At 33.3% G+C, this 23,916-nt stretch overlaps 1 protein-coding gene across 1 annotated transcript; it reads right to left on the bottom strand.

Moving 5' to 3' along the window:
* Positions 1 to 15,325: 15,325 nt before the first annotated feature.
* On the bottom strand, positions 15,326 to 18,397 carry LOC139868131 (cytochrome P450 78A5-like). Its single transcript, XM_071856466.1, has 2 exons — positions 17,483 to 18,397; positions 15,326 to 15,922 (listed from the first exon to the last, which is right to left on the bottom strand). Exons 1-2 carry the CDS (start codon positions 18,155 to 18,157, stop codon positions 15,326 to 15,328), a joined length of 1,272 nt encoding a protein of 423 aa, XP_071712567.1. The 5' UTR covers positions 18,158 to 18,397.
* Positions 18,398 to 23,916: the final 5,519 nt, after the last annotated feature.

Here is a 23,916-nt window from a genome sequence, read left to right as displayed (position 1 = left end):
CTTCTTGTGGTAATGGCTTTAGCTGTTTCATTCCGGGGGTTAGCATTTGTATCACTAGGTAGACTTCCCGGTTTTCTTTCACCTATTAACCTTGCTAGGTTACTTACTTCTTGTTCCAGATTTTGAATAGAAGCTTATTGATTTCTAAATGCTTGAGCATTTTGTTCATTGGTTTGTTTTTGAGATGTGAAAAATTGCGTTTGAGTTTCAACTAGCTTCGTCATCATTTCTTCTAAATTCGGCTTTTTATCATCGGTTTGTTGTGGTGGTTTGTTTTGAAAATTAGGTCTTTGCTGATTGTAAGTATTATTGGATACTTGTTGATTGCTAGGACCTTGTTGGTTGTTGTATGGAATATTTTGGTTATAATTCTGGTTTTGATTGTAAATCGGTCTTGGCGGTTGATAATTATTCTAATAATTATTTCCAGGCCTTTGGTTTATGTATGAAATATTCTCTCTTTGTTCCATTGTTAATTCAATACTGAGACAATCTTTTGTCAAATGTGGTCCTCCACACTGCTCACAACTAATTCGTATTGAGTGAATATCTTTAGTCATCTTTTCCATTCGTCTCTCCACAGCATCTATCTTTGCAGAAATGGAATCTAAGTCATGGCTAGAATCGGCTCTAGCTGCTTTAGATGATCTAACGATATCTTTTTCTTGGTGCCACTCATGTGAGTGGGAAGCAGTGTTATCAATAATTTTGTAAGCATCAGTTTCGGTTTTCTTCATAATAGAACCACCAGCTGCTATATCTATGTCTTTCCTTGTAGTGATGTCGCATCCTTGGTAGAATATTTGTACTATTTGACAGGTATCTAAACCATGTTGCGGACATCCTCTTAATAACTTTCCAAATCTAGTCCACGCCTCATATAGAGTTTCATTTGGTTTCTGTGTGAACGTAACAATTTCTGCTTGAAGTCTTACGGCTTTAGATGCCGGAAAGAATTGTTTAAGAAATTTTTCAACTAAAACGTCCCATGTCTCAATCGCCCCTTCAGGTAATGATTCCAACCAATCTTTGGCTTCTCCCTTTAAAGTCCAGGGAAATAACATGAGATATATCTGTTCATCCTCCACTTCTCTTATTTTAAATAGTGTGCAGATCCTATTAAAGGTACGTAGATGTTCATTTGGATCTTCCTTCGGCGCACCACTAAATTGGCATTGATTAGTCACCATGTGTAGAATTTGTCCTTTGATTTCATAATCTGGCGCATTAATGTCTGAATGAGTAATTGCGTGACCTTGGCTAGTGCGTTTAGCTCTCATTCGGTCTTCCATACTTAAAGGTTTCAGATTCTCCATAATTGAATTTGTTGAATCGGAATCACTAGAGGATTCTGATTTAATGGTTCGTTCCTCAACAATCTCTGTTTGAATGATTGGTGGTTCCGGAGGAAAGTTTAATGGTTCGGGATCTACGAATCGTTCCTGAATATTCTCCGGATTCTCAATTGTGAGGTCGGGTTCAAAAAATGGATTATCGGAAATTTGAACTGAAGTACTTGGTCGACTGGATGACGATTCTAAAGAAAAATCAACGGCAGTAATATTTTCTAAATGTCTTGATCTAGTTACAGGTGGTGAACGTACAAAAGGTGGTGAACGTCTTACTCGGTGCATTCACTGAATATCCTATTAGTTTTTAAAAGGAAAGAAAAATTATAATAAGTTATCCAATCAATAGACTTTTCTGATTTTGCCCACGTTTCGAATAGCCAAAAGATGCAGCAGAGGGGCAGGATTCGTTTGGTCTCAATATAATTGAGGACTGTTTGGCTCCAATAACCCGGTCCACGTACAAATCCAACTATTACTACGAACCAGAAAATTTTGATGTCTATCAATTTAACCACTTAAAATAAATTTTCGTAATTTTAAGAAATTTAGATAAGAAGTAGAATAAAAATCTATGTCCTAAAACTAGAATAGCGAGAAATAAGAAAGAAAAAGAGTTCGTCGAAAAAGGTCGAAAAAAAAATGGTTGAAAAATAAAAGGTGACGGAAAAATAAAAGAAACTTATAAAACTTAAAACACTTGACTAACCTAACCTTATTACTACAACTAACTTAAAATTATAATTGCAAATTGAGATTACTAATTGGAATGATAATTGATACATAGGTAAAAGTCGTCTAAAAATATTAAATCTTACAGGAAAAACTAAATCTCAAATGGAAATAACTTAAAAAGAAACTAAAACTTAAAAAGGCGTCGCAAAATTCTAAAGCACCTAAATCTTAGTCTAAAGAAAAAGCACTTAAGGAATTCTACGGCAAAGCCTAAAAATCTAGAAGTACAAATAACTATGGCAAAAACTAAGTTTAAAACTAAATATGAGCTAAAAATACAAATATTACGCTAAAACAACTAAAAAGGAACAAAATATAAAAATATACAAAAAGTTGTACAAAGTACAATTTTTATAAAAATATTATTTTTATATTATTTAATTTATAAAACTATTAATTTTTATAATTTAATTAAGCTAATTAAACTAAATATACAAAATAATAATAAAAACTAAAAACTAATTAAAAACTAAAAACATAATTAGGGTTTTAATTAATAAATAATAATAATAATTACTCCGTAATTAATTGCAGTTAGGGTTTCTGTCGGTGTCAGGTCCCCTCCGCGAGTCGCGGTATTCAATGCAGCAAACCCCGCGAGTCGCGGGGTTCAGAAATTCAAATGACAGCTTGTTTAAAATTCGACGCGTTTTTATTTATTTATTTTTTTTTATATTTTCTGTTTTTAATTTAATTAATATATTTATATAAGTTAAATAAGACTTATCTTAAAAACTAAGATAAAAATAAAATACTTTATAATTTTATAAATAACAATCTAAAAAATAGATTTATATATAATTTTTTTTTTCGGTTTTATATTTATAAAATATATTTATAAAATAAATTAAATAAAACTTATATTTTTACAAACTAAAGAAACTTTATAAAACTTAAATATTTATCAAACTCCTAAAAATATTTATATTTTTGTTTTTCTTTTTATATTTTCGAATATTTAAAACGTATTTTTATAAAAACGAAATTTAATAAAAGTAAACTAAAAATCTTTTTTTTATATATATTATATTAGCGTTGCGCTTCCGTCTTTTAAGCGAGTCCCCGGTAGCGGCGCCAAAAATAACTTGATGTTTCGCGAGGTGTATATAAAAATACTATTAAATTTTACAAGAAATACTATTAAATACGATACAATTTTACACAAGATATTTATTTATTTAGAGAATGGATATACTTAAACCTTGCTACAACACTTATAGGCAGTGTACCTAATCGTACAGTAGTGTAGTTTTTAGTAAGTCCGGTTCGTTCCACAGGGAATCTTTTTAAACAAAGCTTAACGCTATATTAGTTTACTTTTATAAAAATACAAATATATATATATATATATATATATATATATGTAATATTATTATTATAAAAGGGGGGTTTTTACCGTTTAATGACCGGTTTGTCGATTTTAAAACTTTAGTCGCAGTTAAAACCAAATGTAAAATATTAAAAATAAATACAAGACTTAAATTAAAGCGTAAAGTAAATAACAATAATGAAATTGCGAATAATAAAAGTGCGATAAAATAAACTTGCGATAATTAAAAAGTACGATAATTAAAAGTGCAATTAAATAAAATAACAATAAAAATGCGATAATTAGAAGTGCAATTAAATATAAAATAAAGGAAATTAAATATGAAATAAAAGAATTATGCTTATTTAAACTTCCGTAACCATGATGTTTGACGTGTTGATTTTAGTTTTATGCCCATGAGTTAATTGTCCTTTGTCCTGGATTATTTAATATGTCCGTCTGGTTTTTGTCCATAATAGTCCATCAGTCATAAATATAAAGTGCGAGTGTCCTCGTCAAATTATCCTTAAACCCGAAGTTAAATATTCCAACTAATTGGGGACTTAAACTGTAACAAGATTTTAATACTTTGTTTAATAATTACACCAGGATGTCGACTGAGTGTAACCCAAGGTTTTAATATTTTGTTATCAATTATACCAAGTGTCCTTGTACATAATTTCACCCCTGTTTTAATTATTCTAGTGGCTATTAATCCATTCCCGTGTCCGGTTAAATGAACGATTATTCGTACATATAAATACCCCGCCCATCGTGTCCGATCGAGTGTATATGGTAATTTATAGGGACGTCTAATTGTAAATCTTTATATTAAAATTAACAAACTATCATTTAGTTAAACAAATATAAAGCCCATTAATAGCCCATAGTCTAATTTCCACAAGTGTCGTTCTTTTGTCCAAACCCCAATTATGGTACAAAGCCCAATTACCCAATTTTAGTAATTAGCCCAACATCATGATTACTTCGTTTTAAATAAGCATAATAATAACTTAGCTACGAGACATTAATGTAAAAAGGTTGAACATAACTTACAATGATTAAAAATAGCGTAGCGTTACACGGACAGAATTTCGACTTACACCCTTACAACATTCGCTAACATACCCTTATTATTAGAATTATAATTAAAATTAAAATTAAAATATAAATTATAAATATAAATATTACGTATGAATGGAGAGAAGAGAAAGATAGATGGATGAAAAATGCTCAGAATTCGGTTGCTTTTATAGGGAGTTTCAAACTTTGGGGCTCCGCGACTCGCGGCCCTTTTGGCCTTCAAACTCCGTGAGTCGTGGAGTTTGCTTTTACAGCTCACACGAGTTTGGCTCTTTGTTTACCGACGGTTTTATAAATAAATATAATATATTAAATAATTATAAGAATTATTTAAATATTATATTATATTTATGTGCATAGTTGACTTGTAATTTTTAGTTCGTTGCGTCGAGCGTTGAGAGTTGACTCTGGTCCCGGTTTCGGATTTTCGAACGTCCTTGCGTACAATTTAATATCTTGTACTTTGCGTTTTGAATCTTGTACTCTTGTAATTTCGAGACGTTTCTTATCAATAATTTGAACCTCTTTGATTGTATTTTGTACTTTTGAGCTTTTTGGTCGTTTGCGTCTTCAATTCGTCGAATCTGTCTTTTGTCTTCACCTTTTATTATTTAAACGAATATCACTTGTAAATAGAACAATTGCAACTAAAAGCTTATCTTTCTTGAGGAATAATGCTATGAAATATATGTTCGTTTTTAGCATTATCAGTTATATATAGATACGTCAAATTGTAATCTTTATATTAAATTAACGAGGTATCGTTTAGTTAATATAAAGCCCATTAATAGCCCATAGTCTAATTTCCACAAGTGTCGTTCTTTTGTCCAAACCCTAATTATGGTACAAAGCCCAATTACCTCGTCTTTAATATTTAGCCCAACATCACGATTACTTCGATTTAAATAAGCATAATAATAACTTAGCTACGAGACATTAACTTAAAAAGGTTAAACATAACTTACAATGAGTATTAATAGCGTAGCGTTACACGGACAGAGTTTCGACTTACAAACTTAAAACATTCGCCACTATAACCTTATTATTATTAAACTTAAATTAAAATTAAAATTATAAAATATATATATACATATATCGTAGATAGATAGATAGATAGAAAAAGGTGTAATGAATCGATCAGAATGCGCGGCCTTTTATAGGCCCACGTTTCACTGTTGAGCTCCGCGAGTGCGGAGGTTTTCTTCATCACAGCTCCACGAGTGCGAAGGTCTGGAATCCAGCTTATAGATTAAATCCAAAACGTGGGCTGCGTATAATTATCATATATAATAATATATATAATTAATTATATATTATATTATATTCTTGTGCATAGTTGACTTGTAATTTTTGGTCCGTTGCGTCGCGCGCTGAAAGTTGGTTCATGTCTCGGTTCCGGATTTTCGAACGCCTTTTCGTACGATTTAATATCTTGTACTTTGTGTTTCACGGCTTGTACTCTTGTAATTTTTAGACGTTTCTCATCAATAATTTGAACCACTTGGATTGTACTTTGTACTTTTTAGCTTTTTGGTCGTTTGCGTCTTCAAATCGTCGAATCTATCTTTTGTCTTCACCTTTTATTATTTAAATGAATATAACTTGTAAATAGAACAACTGCAACCAAAAGCTTGTCTTTCTTGAAGGATAATGCTATGAAATATATGTTCGTTTTTAGCATTATCAGGTTTGACGGGGGGTCTTGTAAGACCCAAATATTTATGGTACATAATGTATTTAGGGTGTACAATGCGTGTATGAGGTGTACGAAGCATGTACGTGTTGCTTGCTCGAACGTCGAAGAAACTGGACGTTGTCTGAAGTGACAAGGTGTGTACGTATCTTTTTAACCCCAAATAAAATTTGTGTTGATGTTTCAAAGCCTTACCATTAGAAAGAAAATCTTATTACATTTCCAATGATATTTGATTCATCGAAAACGGAGCTACGGTCAAAAAGTTATGGCCAAAACAAGAAACTGAAAACTGACCTGAAGGTTGGAGCGGTGCTCCACCTTATGGCGCGGCGCTCCGAATGCGTCAGAAGCAATTTTCAGCTTTTTTAAAAGGTTTAAATGAGGGGTACTTTGGTCTTTTCATTTAGGGTCGGTTTAGGGTCACCAAAACTGATCTAGAACTCCATTGGAGCTCATTTCTCACCCACACAAACACTCTCATCCATATCTAGAGAGAGAGAGAGGAAGGGTTCTAGAGTGAGAGAGCTTGAAATGGAGAAGAAGGAGTTGGATTCTCACCAAAGCTCGGGTTTTAAAGTTGTTCATCTCGCTCCTAACTATGTTTTGGTAGTATTGGTAAGTTCTAACTCCGAATTTCATTTGTTAGATTTGATATTCAAGTTAGGGTTTGAGATTGTTAGTTGTAAAACCCATTTGGTTGATGAAGAGGGTTTATGGAAACTTGCTATTTTGATATTTGGCGGGTTTTGGGTTGGTTAATGATTTAACCATGTTTAAGACTTGTAAATGGTGTATAATCACTAGTGTTAGTGATTATTGGTGTTTTGGAAACCATTAGGGTTCTTATGGTTCACTAATTTTGACTAGAGTCAAAATTAGGGTTTGTTGATGATTATGACTCAATTGCCGATTTAAGAAGGTTTATAAACTTAAAATGGATTAAGTTGAAGCATAGAACCGAGTTAAATATGTTTTGGTGTCAAAACTTGCTAATGGCGTGATATTGACTTCTTATGGGTCAAATTAGGGTTTAAGTGTCATTTTGGGCAAGATAGGTGTTTAACACCTATGATTGGGTTTGATTGGAATATTAGGACCATTCTCACTTGTGTTAGTGATTATTGGTTAGTTTGGGCGCGGTTTGTGCTTGGAAGTGCATTTGGGTCGAAATTGCACTAGTTGTCAATTTGGGTTGATTTGTATATCTACCCTAATTTTGTTACTTGTTATGTGATAAATGGATTAGGTACATTCCATCGGCGATTGCAGATTATTCGGTAGCATTCTTCAAGGCGACAAGGTGAGTGTTAATATCCTATATGCATATGTATGTGTAGGATGGGTGCGGGTCGGGTGAAGTGATTCTCGGCTATAGAGCTCACTTCACATGTAGGTGGATTTGATGGACTTGTGTATGGGTCCAATTGGCACGGTTGTGCGTTTTGGTTGACCACCTTTGGCGAAGTACACACTTTGGGTGTACGTTATCACACGTGGTTGTGAGTGGAATAAGTATACATGTATGTATATAATGTATTTATTTGTAGGAACGGATATGTGCTGTCCAAGTTAGTGATATATGTCGTTGTACACTAACGGCCTTTATGAATGAATGTATGTTGTCCGAGTTAGCGATATATGCGTTGTATGCTAACGGTTTATTGTATGGATATGTGTTGTCCAAGTTAGTGATATATGCGTTGTACACTAACGGTTTTATGAATGGATATATGTTGTCCAATTTAGTGTTATATGTGTTGTACACTAATGATTAATGAATGGATATGTGTTGTCCAATTTAGTGTTATATGTGTTGTACACTAATGATTTTATAAACGGATATGTGTTGTCCAAGGGTTAGTGATATATGTGTTGTACACTAACGGTTGTTATGAACACCGATGGGAGAAATTCGAGTACCATTCCTTTTTACGATTGGTTAACCGTGGGCGTTTATATATTGTTGTATATATATATATATATATATATATATATATATATATATATATATATATATATTAACGTATTGTTGTGATGTAGCTAACCCTTCGGGTGTAGCTTATTTGGCGTTGTTCACATCGTCGTTGGTGAACTTATATTTTGTTGATATCTTTAGCTTTTTGCTTAGAGATCGTACGGTATGCTTAGTGTAGTTGCCTTATTCATGGATGCTTCGGTATGCGGTATTTGATATTGTGTGGCGTGTCCATTTTATACATATATATGTATGTAGTATATTATCACTCACTAAGCGTTAGCTTACCCTCTCGTTGTTTACCTTTTTATAGATTCGCTTGGATGCGGTGGCTCGGGTAAGTGTGGGAACTAGTGGCTTGCGTAGTTGCTTTAAAAGGCTTGCTTTTGGATTGATTAGGATTGGGTAACGTATCCCCAATCGCCATGCTCGGCTTTATTTTGTATTAAAAGTCTTGTGGTCGAAAACTCGTATTTGTACTTAAAGGGGTAATTTGGGCATATGTGGGCCCAGTGTCGTAAAACCCTTTTTATTAATGGAACGTGTTAGTTTTACATATTTGAATATGTGATGTAAAGCGTTTCGTCTAAAAATGTTGGGAAGTGGTCAATCTTTTTCGCGTAATTGACTTTTTGGGACAGCAGCCTGTCCAGGCCATTCTGCGCGCCGCGCAATGGCTTGGCGCGCCGCCCAAGTCCCTGCACAAAGAAATTTTTTTTTTAATCGATATTTCCGCGTGATCGTTTGTATAACGGGTTGGGGTGTTACAGGTCTCGGTTATAGGAGTCGGAGTATGCTCTGTGATTGCCACGGGAGTGGATCGTCCACATCAGAAACGAGTTCTATTGATCGTATAGGGTATCTGGTTAGACAATATTTTTTCTGATTCGGAGTAAGTGGTATCTAGAATTTGTAGTGGACCGGGTGTTGAATTTTCCAATTTAACGGATCCTGTGCGCCACTCCACTACATCTGTCGTCCAGTCGAAACGTGAGCAAAATCAGAGAAAGTGTTGTTTGTAGGATACGGATACGATGTCGAAGTTCAGTCCAATGAGGTTTGATGTTGAAAAATTTGATGGGAGGATCAATTTTGGCTTATGGCAGGTTCAAGTCAAGGATGTGTTGATTCAGTCTGGTTTACACAAGGCATTGAAGGGTAAACCCACCCTTGTTCCTGGCAGTGATTCTAGCAGTAAGTTCGATGAAGAAGAATGGGATGATATGGATTTGAGGGCAGCAAGTGCGATTTGTTTGTGTCTTGCAAAGAACGTGCTTGCAAATGTTCACGGGTTATCAACGGCAAAGGAGCTTTGGGTTAAACTAGAGCAGTTGTACCAGGGCAAGGGCATCTCAAATCGGTTGTGTCTTAAAGAACAATTTCATACTCTGCGTATGGATGGGGGTTCAAAGATTTCAGATCATTTAAGTATTCTTAACGGTATTGTTTTGGAACTGGAGGCTATTGGAGTTAAAACGGATGATGAAGATAAAGCTTTGAGGTTGATATTATCTTTATCATCGTCCTATGAGCACATGAAACCTATTCTAATGTACGGGAAAGAAACCTTGAAGTTTGAAGATGTTACTAGCAAGCTCCTATCCGAGGAGAAAAGATTGGAAGGTAACGGGGTCTCGTCATCAAAAGCTACGGTACTGTTGTGTTCGGATAGGCAGAAGAGAAACTCTAGAAAGAATCTGACATGCTGGAAGTGCGGGAAGACTGGACATGTAAGGGTTAATTGTCCCGGTGGAGCTAATCCGGCAAATGGCTCCAAAGATGCTAACATTGTCTCCGTCGTTACGGAGAGTGATGAATTCTTTTGAAGTCACGTCATCCTCATGGTGTGTCCGCGCCACCATGGAAAGGGATATTCGTTAGCGGTTCCACAATTGCACATGGGCATTGGTTTGGCGTTTATGCAGGTTGTGTGGTGGAAACGGATGTTGTAGCTGATGAAACTTCCAGGGAAAGCCAAACAGGAAGTTGCACCATAACAGTTCAGCTGGGTATACAACATGTGCCGATATAAAATGCTTGGAATGTGATATTCTAAGTGCTATACTCTTTATGGTGGAGTATGATAATTCTGTTTAGAGTTATGATTGTCTTTTATGACAATGATTGTCGGGTCTTTACAATGTTCGATGAAGATGCAAATTTTATTTCTTGGGTTAGAGGTAATGTCAGCGGCATGAAGATGAGGATCTTGAAGTTGTCGTCGAGAAAGCATCTACGTCGGTTTCTTTTGCAAAGTGGAAGCATGGTTATCTTCTTCTATCCAAAATGTGGAGATTTGTTGGTTATAGTTTTGGTTAGAAGAAATGGATATGGTTGCTTTGTATTTGTGAATGGATGGTATCCCACATAGGTGGGAGGAAGAAGTGGGAGGGGGTGACTTGGTTATAAAAGGAGTGTTAAGCCTCACTTTCAAATTGCACCAATCAATACACTTTAAGTATTTGATTATTTCTTTCTTTCTTACCCTTGTTTGAGAGTTGTATTAGTTAAATATTTTAGAGAGTGTAGTTGACTTAAGAGAGTCGTCTATATCATTGTAACAATTTGTGATATAGTGTATTTCTTTCTTTGGGGGCCGGTGGTTTTTCTCCTGTTTTGAAGTTTCCACGTTAAATCTTGTGTTTCCACGTTAAATCTTGTATTGGGCTGGGTGGTGGGAATTAGTGAGACCGTAATTTCCCAACAGTTAGTTGGCTTTAGGTTTTGTTTAGTTGGAAGCTTTCGTGTTGCAAAACTCGTAGGTTCGGCTCTTTTGTATAATTTTTTATTTTCTATGAGAGATCTTTGTTTTTAATATAGTGTTTAAGTTGTTTCGCCAAAAATAATAATAAGAGAAAATCACACAGATAGTTTATGTGGTTTTATCACATTACTAGTTGTCTCTATAACATTTTTTTAGAAAAAGTGGACAAACAACGAACACAAATTAAAGCTGATCCACTGTCGCTAACACGAGTAAACTATAAACTATTTACCTTAAATTAAAAGGACCATCTTCTCAAATATTAAATTTATTTAGATATGGATATAAATATAGATATAGATAATGATTGTAAATGTATATTCAAAACCATAAACATGGTAAGAATCTGACCTTCCAATGTGGAGGTTAAAAATTCATTCTATAGTATTATATAAATCTCTAAAATGATAAGGTCATAAATAAGGATTATTCAAACTTAATGGGTCGAACTTCTGACCTCCTCTAAAAGAGGCAGGTCACCAACCGCTAGACCACACCATAACTTGTTGAGAAAGGGTGTGATGTTTAGGAATGATATGTGATGAGTTAGTGATATGAAGATTGAAGAAATGAGATGAATATTGTGATGTGACGATGTGATATTGTATTTGTATGAAGAAGTGCCTTATGGTTACTAATGCTCCAATGAAATATTGAAAAATTAAATCGACCAAAATGCTAATTTTCTTTGATGATGACTGGAGCAGTTGGGCCTCACCCCAAATTATTTAATGAAAAACTAAGATGCTACTGATAGTATCGTAAATTTGTTGGGCCCATTCAACAACTAATTTTCTTTGGGCTGCAAATGATCTTCGGCCATGCTTAGAAAAATAAATTATAAGGATGCTTCATGCTTGATATTTATTTTAGAACGGCAATTTCGGTATTGAATCTTCTCATTTGCTACACACGCACCCGTTAGAAAGAAACGTCTTGCATCCATCGCGCAAAGCGCTCCCGTAATGTTTTAGGTTAACTGCTTGACCCGCACATAGTGAAGGATACCAGAGGCATAACCTTGGAGAAAACTCCCCCAGATTTGAACCTGCACCTATTTTTTCAAGGATACGGGCTCACAATCAACTGAAACTTTTTACCACTCAACTAATAGTTCGGTGGTGCTTCATGCTTGATATATATATATATATATATATATATATATATATGGGCAGGTTCAAACGAGAACCACAAAAATGCGAGAACTGCGATAACTTTCTAATTTCATGATTTTTATGCATTTAAATGCAATAAATTACATGCAAATGTTAATTAATGCTCATATCATTAACAAACATATGTTCATTACCATAATTTACATGTTAAATTATTAATTATATGAAATGTTCACATGTATCATAAACAAATATGCACATGTGAACAAGAAACTATATATTTGATTATATATGTATATTTTAGTTTTTTCAAACTATTTTATGTTATTTCTTACTCTCCGTCAATATTTATGAGTGATTCAAGCTACTCACATGTGAAAATCATAAATTAAAAAGTTCTCGCAGTTCTCGCCCTTTATGTGTTTCTCGTTTGAACTTCGACTATATATACATACATATATATATATATATACATACATATATATATATATATACATATATATATATATGTATATATATATATATATACTGACAGTCGATACATATATACATATGTATATATATATATATATATATATATATATATATGTATATATATATATATATATGTATATATGTATATATATATATATGTATATATGTATATATATATGTATATATGTATATATATATATATGAGTCAGTACGTTGCATGCCAGTCGTATGAAAAACCCTCTATTATTGATAACATTATTATTATTTTTTAAAGAATTAGTATTGAAAATATTAAGAATGTAAACGTTAGTATTGAATATAATTACAATAAACAATCAATTGTTCTCATTCAGTGTCGCACGGTTTACATTGGTATCTTACAAATTCACAACACACTCCTCAAACTTTTAATATCATTAACACTCTTCAATATCATGATATAGTTTAAACAACTTAGCTCAAAAGTTGCAGTTTTAAATAACTCAACACCAACAACAACAACAACAACAACAACAACAACATTAAATGAGCTCGTCTGTTAGAATGGCAGAATATTGTGTTCTATTACAACAGTAGCAATAATAGAACATATAGTGTTCTATTAGATAACCTAATAGCGACAAAATAAACAATACGATAACACCATCATTAATAGAACATATACTGATACGTTTATGAGCTAATCCGTTAAAATACATGTCGGCAAACTTTGATATACTAAAGTTTCTATAAATATCCTATTTTTGTAATATAGATATTTGACTGTTTATTTAAATTAACTTACATACTTAATTTTATTTTAATAAAATAATTTTTTATTCGTTAAGAGTAAAAAATATAGGTTTAAAAAAATGACAAAAATTGTTGAAATGACACGTGGTAGAATTTAACTAGGAGGTGACACGTCAACATTAGTTCGATTACCGAAATCTAGTGGTGGGCTTTTCGCATGTTCGCTTTTGTTAAGTTCAAATCTAAATCCTCCGCCTTGGAAACTGTTAGCATGTTAAATAGTTCGTGTTTGTTCGAGTCCGAGGCGAAGCCAGAATTTACGGATAAGAGTGACATTTCTCGAAAAATAAATATCAATATAAAAATTAGGGGATATTAGAATTAATAATAAGGGGATGTTGACCATTAATTTACAATTTATAATACACTATAATAGGCAAATTTGAACAGTTTGGGTGGCAAAACATCCACATGCATCCCCCTATCTCCGCCTCTGAACCTCGAGCGTCCATTTTTGTGGATGACCTTCATGTTCTCGGGGTGTTGCCGGTTGAAAATGCTAAGAGTGTCGTGGGATCCTTTTGTGAGGTCATTTTCGTGGATAAGTCATCATTGTATCTCAAGAAACTTGGTGTTCTTTTTTGTTTTACTGAAACTAATCGGGTTAGGTATATTAATGAGTTGGCTGATGTCGTGTTTGATGATTCTGGTAGCATTGTTACTTACCTTTGGGTTAATGAGATCAATGACCTTGCTCGGATAGCTCACCCGAAGATAGTTTTTCTTCGAATATGATTGCGTCATCGAATCAGTCTGTGCTTTTTGGTGGTGTTTCGGAGGAGGATGTGGCTCCATCAGATCATGGAGTTAATGATTCTGGTCGCGAATCAATTCCGGTAGGTTCAAATCATGCTACCACAGAAGGTGTTGCTGCTTCTGTTTCGTGTTAAAAACTCTAAACCATTAGTGTTAAACCTAAATCTAAACCCTAATTTCTAAACTGTAATTCTTAAACCCTAATTTCTAAAGACGTATTTCTATATCCTAATTTCTAAACCCTAGAAAAATATCGAAGAATAACATTCATCACGATGAAGGTTATATGTTATTTCTTCGAGCGTTTTTTCGCCAAAATAATAACATCATTCGCAAAGTGTTTTTTTTAGAAGTTCATATTTTCAGGTGATCTTAATGTTTGTAAAAAGGAATTTCAAAAAAGGGAAAAATAATTACTTCCCACTTTTCCCCAACTTCCCTCTGAATCCTTCATATATATATATATATATATATATATATATATATATATATATATATATATATATATATATATATATATATATATATATATAATATCCCTACAGCCGAATACACACAAATATTCACCCATAACTATACCCACGATTAATTTGAGAGGTCTGCTTTCTCTCGTACCCCATTCATATTCGACATACCTATACACTGTCGAATCCCATTGTAATCGTTTTGGTTATTATTGAATCGTTGATCGTTGCCCGTGGTTTTTTACTTCCATTAAGTTGGAAGTGTTTCACGTTAAATTTTATCTTATTAATTGCTTATTAGTTTACTGTTCGTCTTGCTAATATCAAATCAGTCATACATTCCATCAACACACTTAGCATACTGATGGAAAGATTTATAATTCATAAATAAATTCAGAAAATGAACTACTAACCAACTAATTCTACTAACCATAATACCACTAAATACACACAGATATTCACCCATAACTATACCCACGATTAATTTGAGAGGTCTGCTTTCTCTCGTACCCCATTCATATTCGACATACCTATACACTGTCGAATCCCATTGTAATCGTTTTGGTTATTAGTGAATCGTTGATCGTTGCCCGTGGTTTTTTACTTCCATTAAGTTGGAAGTGTTTCACGTTAAATTCTGCCTTATTAATTGCTTATTAGTTTACTGTTCGTCTTGCTAATATCAAATCAGTCATACATTCCATCAACACACTTAGCATACTAATGGAAAGATTTATAATTCATAAATAAATTCAGAAAATGAACTACTAACCATAATACCACTAATTAAGTTTGTTTTCCTTGAAATTACCATCATGTCCTTGCCACAGCCTTGCAAACCAACGGCTTCTTCAACTCCAAAGACATCTTCAAGCACTCAGACAAATCAACCAGGCCAGCCGGGACCCATTTGAAGTTGTGCAGTAGTTGGGCTAGCCACAAATGAACCGTGGCCAAACCCATTGCCTTACCTGGGCACACCCTCCTCCCAGCACCAAAGGGAGCTAACCTCAAGTCCGAACCCATAATTGAAACATCCTCAATCAAGAACCGATCAGGGTTGAATTGATTGGGCTCGACCCACACACTTTCATCATGGGTAATTGCATACATGTTCACCATAGCAGTGGTGCCCGCAGGAACCACATGCGGGCCCATTTGAGTGTCGTGGATCGCCAAACGAGCCCAAGACAAAAGTGGGCCCGGTGGGTGAACACGCAGGGTCTCTTTAACAATTGCATGTAGGTAAGGAAGGTTTTCAAGGTCTGAATCAGTCACTTTACGCTCTCGCCCCACAACCCGTTCGATCTCGGCTTGTGCCTTAGCTTGAATGTCCTTGTGTAACACCATTCGATCTAGAATCCACTCCAACAGTATTGCCACAGTGTCAGTTCCCCTGAATATCATTTCCTATAAAATAATTGAAAAAATTATTAACTAACATAAAAATCAACTAATATTAATACTAAAAATAAACATAGAAATTTTTATTCTTGGTTCTTGATTCTCATGTCCACTAATTTTTTTTTATTATAAATACAGATTCTTCCACACTAAGATGACGTATGTAATTTTTTTTTTAATAGAATCAGAGTTATGCTATACTTATGTTGCATATGGCGCAAAAATACTGATTTGATTCTCAAGTCCACTAAATTTTAATAATTAATATAGAGATTCTTCCGGACTAAGATGACGTATGTAACAAAAATTATTAAATTTAGAATGTTCAACTTAGACCTTTAACAGTGCAGAGCGATAGCCTCAAAACTTGCACCATCACGGCACCATCACGTTGTAGTAATTTTGAAAGGTGATCCGTACACCACATCTTTTTTACCATACACCACCAAATAAATTTATATGACAATTTTACCCTTCCTTTTTATTTAGCACATCAGACCCTCTCACTTTCAAATTAAATTATCAGTCTAGGAACAAAATGACCGCTTCTACTATCCACGCCCCATTGCAAAATCGAATATCAATAATCAAATACAAGTCATCATCTTCTATATAAATAGAATAATTAAATACAAATTCATCCAAACAAACCGAAACGAACTATTTAGCAAATGATAACTCGAGGCAAACGAAGTGGGACGGCGGCGATTACGACGGTGGCGATGATGTGACGATGATTTAAACACCGAATGAACAAGATCTTTTTTCAAATATGATGCTCGCGATCTTGTTTAACAAGACCTTGTTTAAGAACAATATCTTGTTTAATCGATGATATAAAAAACTGATTAAACAAGATCTTGTTTCAAATACGACGGTGACAATGACGGCGGAGATTACGACGGTTATGGAATTGAAATTGTTGCGTTTGTTCAACTGGGTTGTGGGTTGTGGGGTCGTGAACAATACAAAAAAAACTTGTAAATAAATTTCTACACTTTGGATCTAAATAAATTAATTTGTTTGAATCATTAGTATACGAATATGAATTATTGTTAAAAAAACACCGAGAGAGATACGTGGAGAGTTAAGCCCGTTCATATTAAGGTTGTTGTCTCAGTTTATAATATAATTTAAATTAAGGTGAAAGTGGAGGGTGTGATGTGATAAATATAAAAAGGGTAAAATTGTCAAACAAATTTCTTTAGTAGTGTATGGCAAAAAGGAAGTGGTGTACGGATCACCCCGAGTAATTTTGTGTGGCGTGATGATTCCATTACATGAAGGTGATGTGGTTTTTAACCAATCAAAAATTAAAATTAAATAATTCCATTTATAATTTAATTAAATTAATTAAAATAATGATATAACTTCATCACACAACCATCACCTCATACCACTATAAACTGCATTACGCCATTACCTTTGTCAAATCACCGCTATACCCCACAAAAACACTTCATCACGCCCCACCACCAACCACTCCATGACCAGTAAAAATGGTCTTATATAAATGTGAATATGGCTCAAAAATATTAAAATAAAAAATAAAAACTAAAGTATTACCCAAAGAACAGCGATCATATCAGCATCAGTGAACTTATTTTCTTCTTCCAAATCAAGCAAAACATCAACAAAATTACCAACATAAACACCCCGAGATCTTCTGTCTCTATGTTCTTTAATAATCTCCTCAACAAAAACATCAACTTTATTCACCAAATCCCTACACCTTCTCCTAACTCCTTGAAGATCAAACCAACTAACAATAGGAAAATGATCACTCCAATTAAATATCCCAAGTAATTCATACCCTTCGCTAACTAACTTTTCAAGTTCACAACCGTCGCCGCCATTTTGATTAAAATCATCATATGACTTTCCGAAAACAGACATCATGACATTGTTTAAGGAACTAAAGTGAAGTATCTTTTTAACTTCAACAACACCATTTTCTTTCATGGATGTTTCAACTTGACAAATCATTTTCAACCCGATATTTTCACGAGAAAGCCCAAACCCGGATGCCCTTTTCGGGCTAAACAAATGGGTCGCTGAGATCTTTCTCAAATTTCGCCAATATTCACCGTATGGAGCGAACCCCATTGCACGGTGAAACAAAAGCTCGTACGCTGACTCTTTGATCGGACGGTCAGCAAACGCGGAAGAGTTTAATATTTCTTTGGCGGTTTCCGGGTGACTTGAGATGATGAAACGAGTCAACCCGATTGAAAAAGCCATGAGCTTTTTAGCGTTGAAAGTGATGGAAAGATTTGATAAAGTCTTGTGGGTGAGTTCAGAAGTGAAAGTGAAAACAAGTCCGATAAAAGGGGGGCCGGTGGGGCCCGGGATGGAGGATTTGGGACGGGGTTTGATGAGAGCCCATGCGAGACCACCGGGAGCTAAAAGGAAACTGAAAATAGATACGAAAACGACGACGTAAAAGAAGATGGTGAAAGTGAGAACTGAAGGCAAGGAATCATTAGGGTTTTGATCAACGTAAATGAAAGAAGAGGAAGAAAACATGTTTTTTTTTTATTATTATTTTTTTATTTTTATTTTTTTTGTAGGAAGAAATGAAACGAATGCAGTGAGTGAAGATCCTACGGGAAGGTTTAAATACAATTTCGGTATCGGTATCGGTTCTTGATTTGAGACGATTTCGGTATCGGTACCATTCGGTACGGTACCATTCAGTATCGGTACCGGTACGGTATCAGTACCATTCGCTATTCGTACCCATGCAAATCACTTCATACAACTTTCACACTACCTTCTATTCTCAAAATGTCATGAAACCCTTTTCAAAACGTGAATATAATTGAAAGAACGTACCAATATTAGTTGTGTGACAATATTAGTTATGTGAATTGAAAAAGAAAAATCGAAAAAATCGAAAAAAATGTAAATTCGGGACAAACGGGTATAATACCGAAAATGCCGGTACCGAGCCGATACTGATTTCGATATTCGGTATGTATTCGGTTCTCGATTTCCTTATTTTTGGTATCGGAATTTTCAGTATCAGTACGATACAATATGGTACCTATACCAATCTCATTCCTAATGACATCCTTCCTTCTCAAACACATTATCACAACTGAGTGGCATTAGCTTTTACTCTATTTTCTTCCATCACATACACATAAGATACCCAATACACACAACTAACCCACAAAATTTAATTAAATAAATAAGTTACAACGTTTTAAGCTTTTGGTACAAATAATTAATGCATATTGTTTCTCTCACCTCGTCCTGGAATATGCGTAGAAAAGAAAAATGTGAGGGCGAGCCATGGTTGGGATTTTGAGGGCGGAGCTATGCACTACCATTGCCATTGGTGCCTTCAAGGGCAAGATGAGGGCGCACTTTGAAGACGTACCGATGAGAATGGTCTACTACTAATTAAAATGTGTGTTTGGTCGCAGAGGTTATTGAAGGTTTTGAGAACCGGATGATATTTTTTTCTTCATAAGTTTAAACTAGCAACATCGTTCGGAAGACATAATTTCAAAGCTTATGAAAAAACATTTTGAAAAAATAAAGTAGTTGAACTAGCTTAAAAAATAAGTTCATAACTTATAAAAAATGAGAAATTACATATTTCATTCCTATATAATTATTTATTATTTATCAAACCATATATTTATAGTCCATTTTATGTAATTTAAAAGCATAATAAATAGTTTCTAATTTATGAAATGAGAAATTATATATTTTATTCTTATATAATTATTTATTATTTATCATATCATATATTTATCGTCCATTATATGTAATTTAAAAACTCTAGCTCCAACTAATTTGACCGGACACTTATACAAAGAATAAGCTCTAGCTCCAGCTGGTAATGCCAAACACACCCTTAATCTTAAATAATACTCCGTATATGGAAATGTAAATATATACTCGATATTATGCATTGGCAAAATAACGTTAAGGTGTTGGTGTATTTGTGGTAACTTAACTTCTCATAGGAGATGTAAGGGTTTTGACTTCCATGAGCTACAAAATATTTTCATTGAGGTTACTCGCCCACTTTATAGGCCTCGGAGGTTTTGGATGTATTAGATTCGAACATCATCCGAGGAAATTTTACCATACGCAATACTGGTATCGATTCGTCGTAGGAGTTTCCTCCTAAAGACAGTATGACTGTAATGGTTCGTTCTAGAAAATGATCGAGTGTGTGAGTTAATGTAACCTTAGTAAATGGTGTTTGACCAAACAAACTAGGTAAACCTTTTTGGGGAATGTAATCAATTTATTATATGGTTTAGGTTATTTAATGGTTAAAGTCGTAGAGTAGTTTACAAAATCTTTCCATAAAGTTTTGTAATTTTCAACCTAGTCAAATACTTTTCGGGAAATTTTAATGGTCTACGCTTAAATATAGTTAATGCCCAAACTATGTTCACCTTCTTTTCGGTAGAATTGGTCACGCAGTTGATTCGTCAGATATGGTTTTCAGAGCATACGGTGTCGTTTGATGTACATTTTCAATGTCTTTTGGAGTCACAGAAAGTGAGTAAGTAAAGAGAAATTGTAGGTATCATTCAGTGTTCATTTTCAATGACCATTTTCATTATGTTATTAATTTTATTTTATTTTTGATACTATTATTAATATATTAATATATAATGATAATTGAAGGTATTTCGTATGCCCGAGAGACATATTAAAGTAATGCGGCTAATGTGTTATGATCCAAGTCGGGTCATACCCAATAACAAACTTACCAACACCTTATTAGTATTTGATCTTAACGATTGAATCATTGATTAAATACGCGACACTTGAATTTTAAGGAAAATGTTTCTTAAATAATGTTACTTGATATGTTTATATATAAGTTATGGAATAACTTATATAAACAAGGATTTAATTATTTATAGGTTAAATAATTAATTAAGTTATGTTACATTTTATAAAATTGGTTTTATAAAATATACATAACAAATAATATACAAGTTTATAATATGTGTTTTATAAAATCATGTTTTATAAAAACTGATTTTATAAATTTAGTTTTATATAAATGTATATTATATAACATGATCCTTGTAGTTCCATTGGGAGTTCAAGAAACATGCTAGAGAATGGCCCATACTTTTGTTAGTATCTATAAGCATGCTCCTTGACTAAATGCTAACCAAGACATGCAAACATATGAAGTGAGAGAGCAAAATAAACTGCACAAAACAGCCTGCTGCAGCTGCTGAATGCTGTGGCATTTTAGGGGTCAAAAGGAGGATCATTTTCTTCTTTGCAAGTTTGTTTTCAAGTGTCAAATAATCCTAACAAAAGTACTAGGTGTTGGTTATAAGTTTGGGGTATAATCTCTTGAGGTTTCATAGTTTTGAGGCTCCATTCATCATCACCTTTCTTGTTGCTGCTGATCAGAATTTTGGGTGCAAACAAAAGGGTTTTGAGCTTGATTAATTAGTTAGTTAAGTGTCTAAATCTTAACTAACTTAAATGGTGGTGTTGGTGCATCAAAGGATTGAGTTTTACACACTTGTTCATCATCTTCATCATCACTCTTATACCTCCTAACTTGGAGAAGGTATAACCTCTAAACTACTTCTATTTTGTAAGCATATTTCATGACTTGATGTCTAATTGGAATTCAAATAAATTGGTCAAATATATACACTTGTTTTCTTAATAAATCATGCTTCCGCTTGCTATAAATCTTACTAAAATTGGTTTAGTGATTATGTTAACATTAAGAACATGTTGTTATATTGAATTCCAACAATGGTATCTAGAGCCGAAATGTAGTGACCCGAACTTTTCCGAACCTTTCTATGATTATATGTTTAATGAAAACTATATTTACATGATTAAATGTTTCCAACATGTTAAGCAATCAAACTTGCTAAGACTTGGTTAATTGAAACGGAAATTTTGTAAACGTCTGATTACCCAGTTTGACCAATGATTCACGAACGCTATAAGTTATATATGACATGATGATACATAAATGAATAAATATATATGTTTAACATGATATAATGATCATCAAGTATCTCATTAAAAATAGTAACAATAAGTTATATACTTAAAAAGGAGACTATTGACGTATGAAACTCGAAACGATACATATAACGATTATCGTTATAACCACGTCTTACTAAATATATATGAAGCATATTAATACATTGTTATATTATATATAACATGATAATATGATAATTAAATATATCATTAAGTGTATTAACAATGAACTACATAAGTAAAAACAAGACTACTAACTTAAGAATTTCGAAACGAGACATATATGTAACGATTATCGTTGTAACGACATTTAAATGTATATATCATATTAAGATATATTAATATATCATAATATCATGATAATATAATAATTTAAAATCTCATTTGATATTATAAACATTGGGTTAACAACATTTAACAAGATCGTTAACCTAAAGGTTTCAAAACAACACTTACATGTAACGACTAACGATGACTTAACGACTCAGTTAAAATGTATATACATGTAGTGTTTTAATATGTATTCATACACTTTTGAAAGACTTCAAGACAATTATCAAAATACTTCTACTTAACAAAAATGCTTACAATTACATCCTCGTTCAGTTTCATCAACAATTCTACTCGTATGCACCCGTATTCGTACTCGTACAATACACAGCTTTTAAATGTATGTACTATTGGTATATACACTCCAATGATCAGCTCTTAGCAGCCCATGTGAGTCACCTAACACATGTGGGAACCATCATTTGGCAACTAGCATGAAATATCTCATAAAATTACAAAAATATGAGTAATCATTCATGACTTATTTACATGAAAACAAAATTACATATCCTTTATATCTAATCCATACACCAACGACCAAAAACACCTACAAACACTTTCATTCTTCAATTTTCTTCATCTAATTGATCTCTCTCAAGTTCTATCTTCAAGTTCTAAGTGTTCTTCATAAATTCTACAAGTTCTAGTTACATAAAATCAAGAATACTTTCAAGTTTGCTAGCTCACTTCCAATCTTGTAAGGTGATCATCCAACCTCAAGAAATCTTTGTTTCTTACAGTAGGTTATCATTCTAATACAAGGTAATAATCATATTCAAACTTTGGTTCAATTTCTATAACTATAACAATCTTATTTCAAGTGATGATCTTACTTGAACTTGTTTTCGTGTCATGATTCTGCTTCAAGAACTTCGAGCCATCCAAGGATCCTTTGAAGCTAGATCTATTTTTCTCATTTCCAGTAGGTTTATCCAAGGAACTTGAGGTAGTAATGATGTTCATAACATCATTCGATTCATACATATAAAGCTATCTTATTCGAAGGTTTAAACTTGTAATCACTAGAACATAGTTTAGTTAATTCTAAACTTGTTCGCAAATAAAAGTTAATCCTTCTAACTTGACTTTTAAAATCAACTAAACACATGTTCTATATCTATATGATATGCTAACTTAATGATTTAAAACCTGGAAACACGAAAAACACCGTAAAACCGAATTTACGCCGTCGTAGTAACACCGCGGGCTGTTTTGGGTTAGTTAATTAAAAACTATGATAAACTTTGATTTAAAAGTTATTATTCTGGGAAAATGATTTTTATTATGAACATGAAACTATTTCCAAAAATTATGGTTAAACTCAAAGTGGAAGTATGTTTTCTAAAATGGTCATCTAGACGTCGTTCTTTCGACTGAAATGACTACCTTTACAAAAACGACTTGTAACTTATTTTTCCGACTATAAACCTATACTTTTTCTGTTTAGATTCATAAAATATAGTTCAATATGAAACTATAGCAATTTGATTCACTCAAAACGGATTTAAAATGAAGAAGTTATGGGTAAAACAAGATTGGATAATTTTTCTCATTTTAGCTACGTGAAAATTGGTAACAAATCTATTCCAACCATAACTTAATCAACTTGTATTGTATATTATGTAATCTTGAGATACCATAGACACGTATACAATGTTTCGACCTAT

Source organism: Rutidosis leptorrhynchoides, chromosome 9 (genome assembly GCF_046630445.1).
Source record: "Rutidosis leptorrhynchoides isolate AG116_Rl617_1_P2 chromosome 9, CSIRO_AGI_Rlap_v1, whole genome shotgun sequence".
NCBI lineage: Eukaryota > Viridiplantae > Streptophyta > Magnoliopsida > Asterales > Asteraceae > Rutidosis > Rutidosis leptorrhynchoides.
This window is presented reverse-complemented; position numbering and strand designations above follow the sequence as displayed.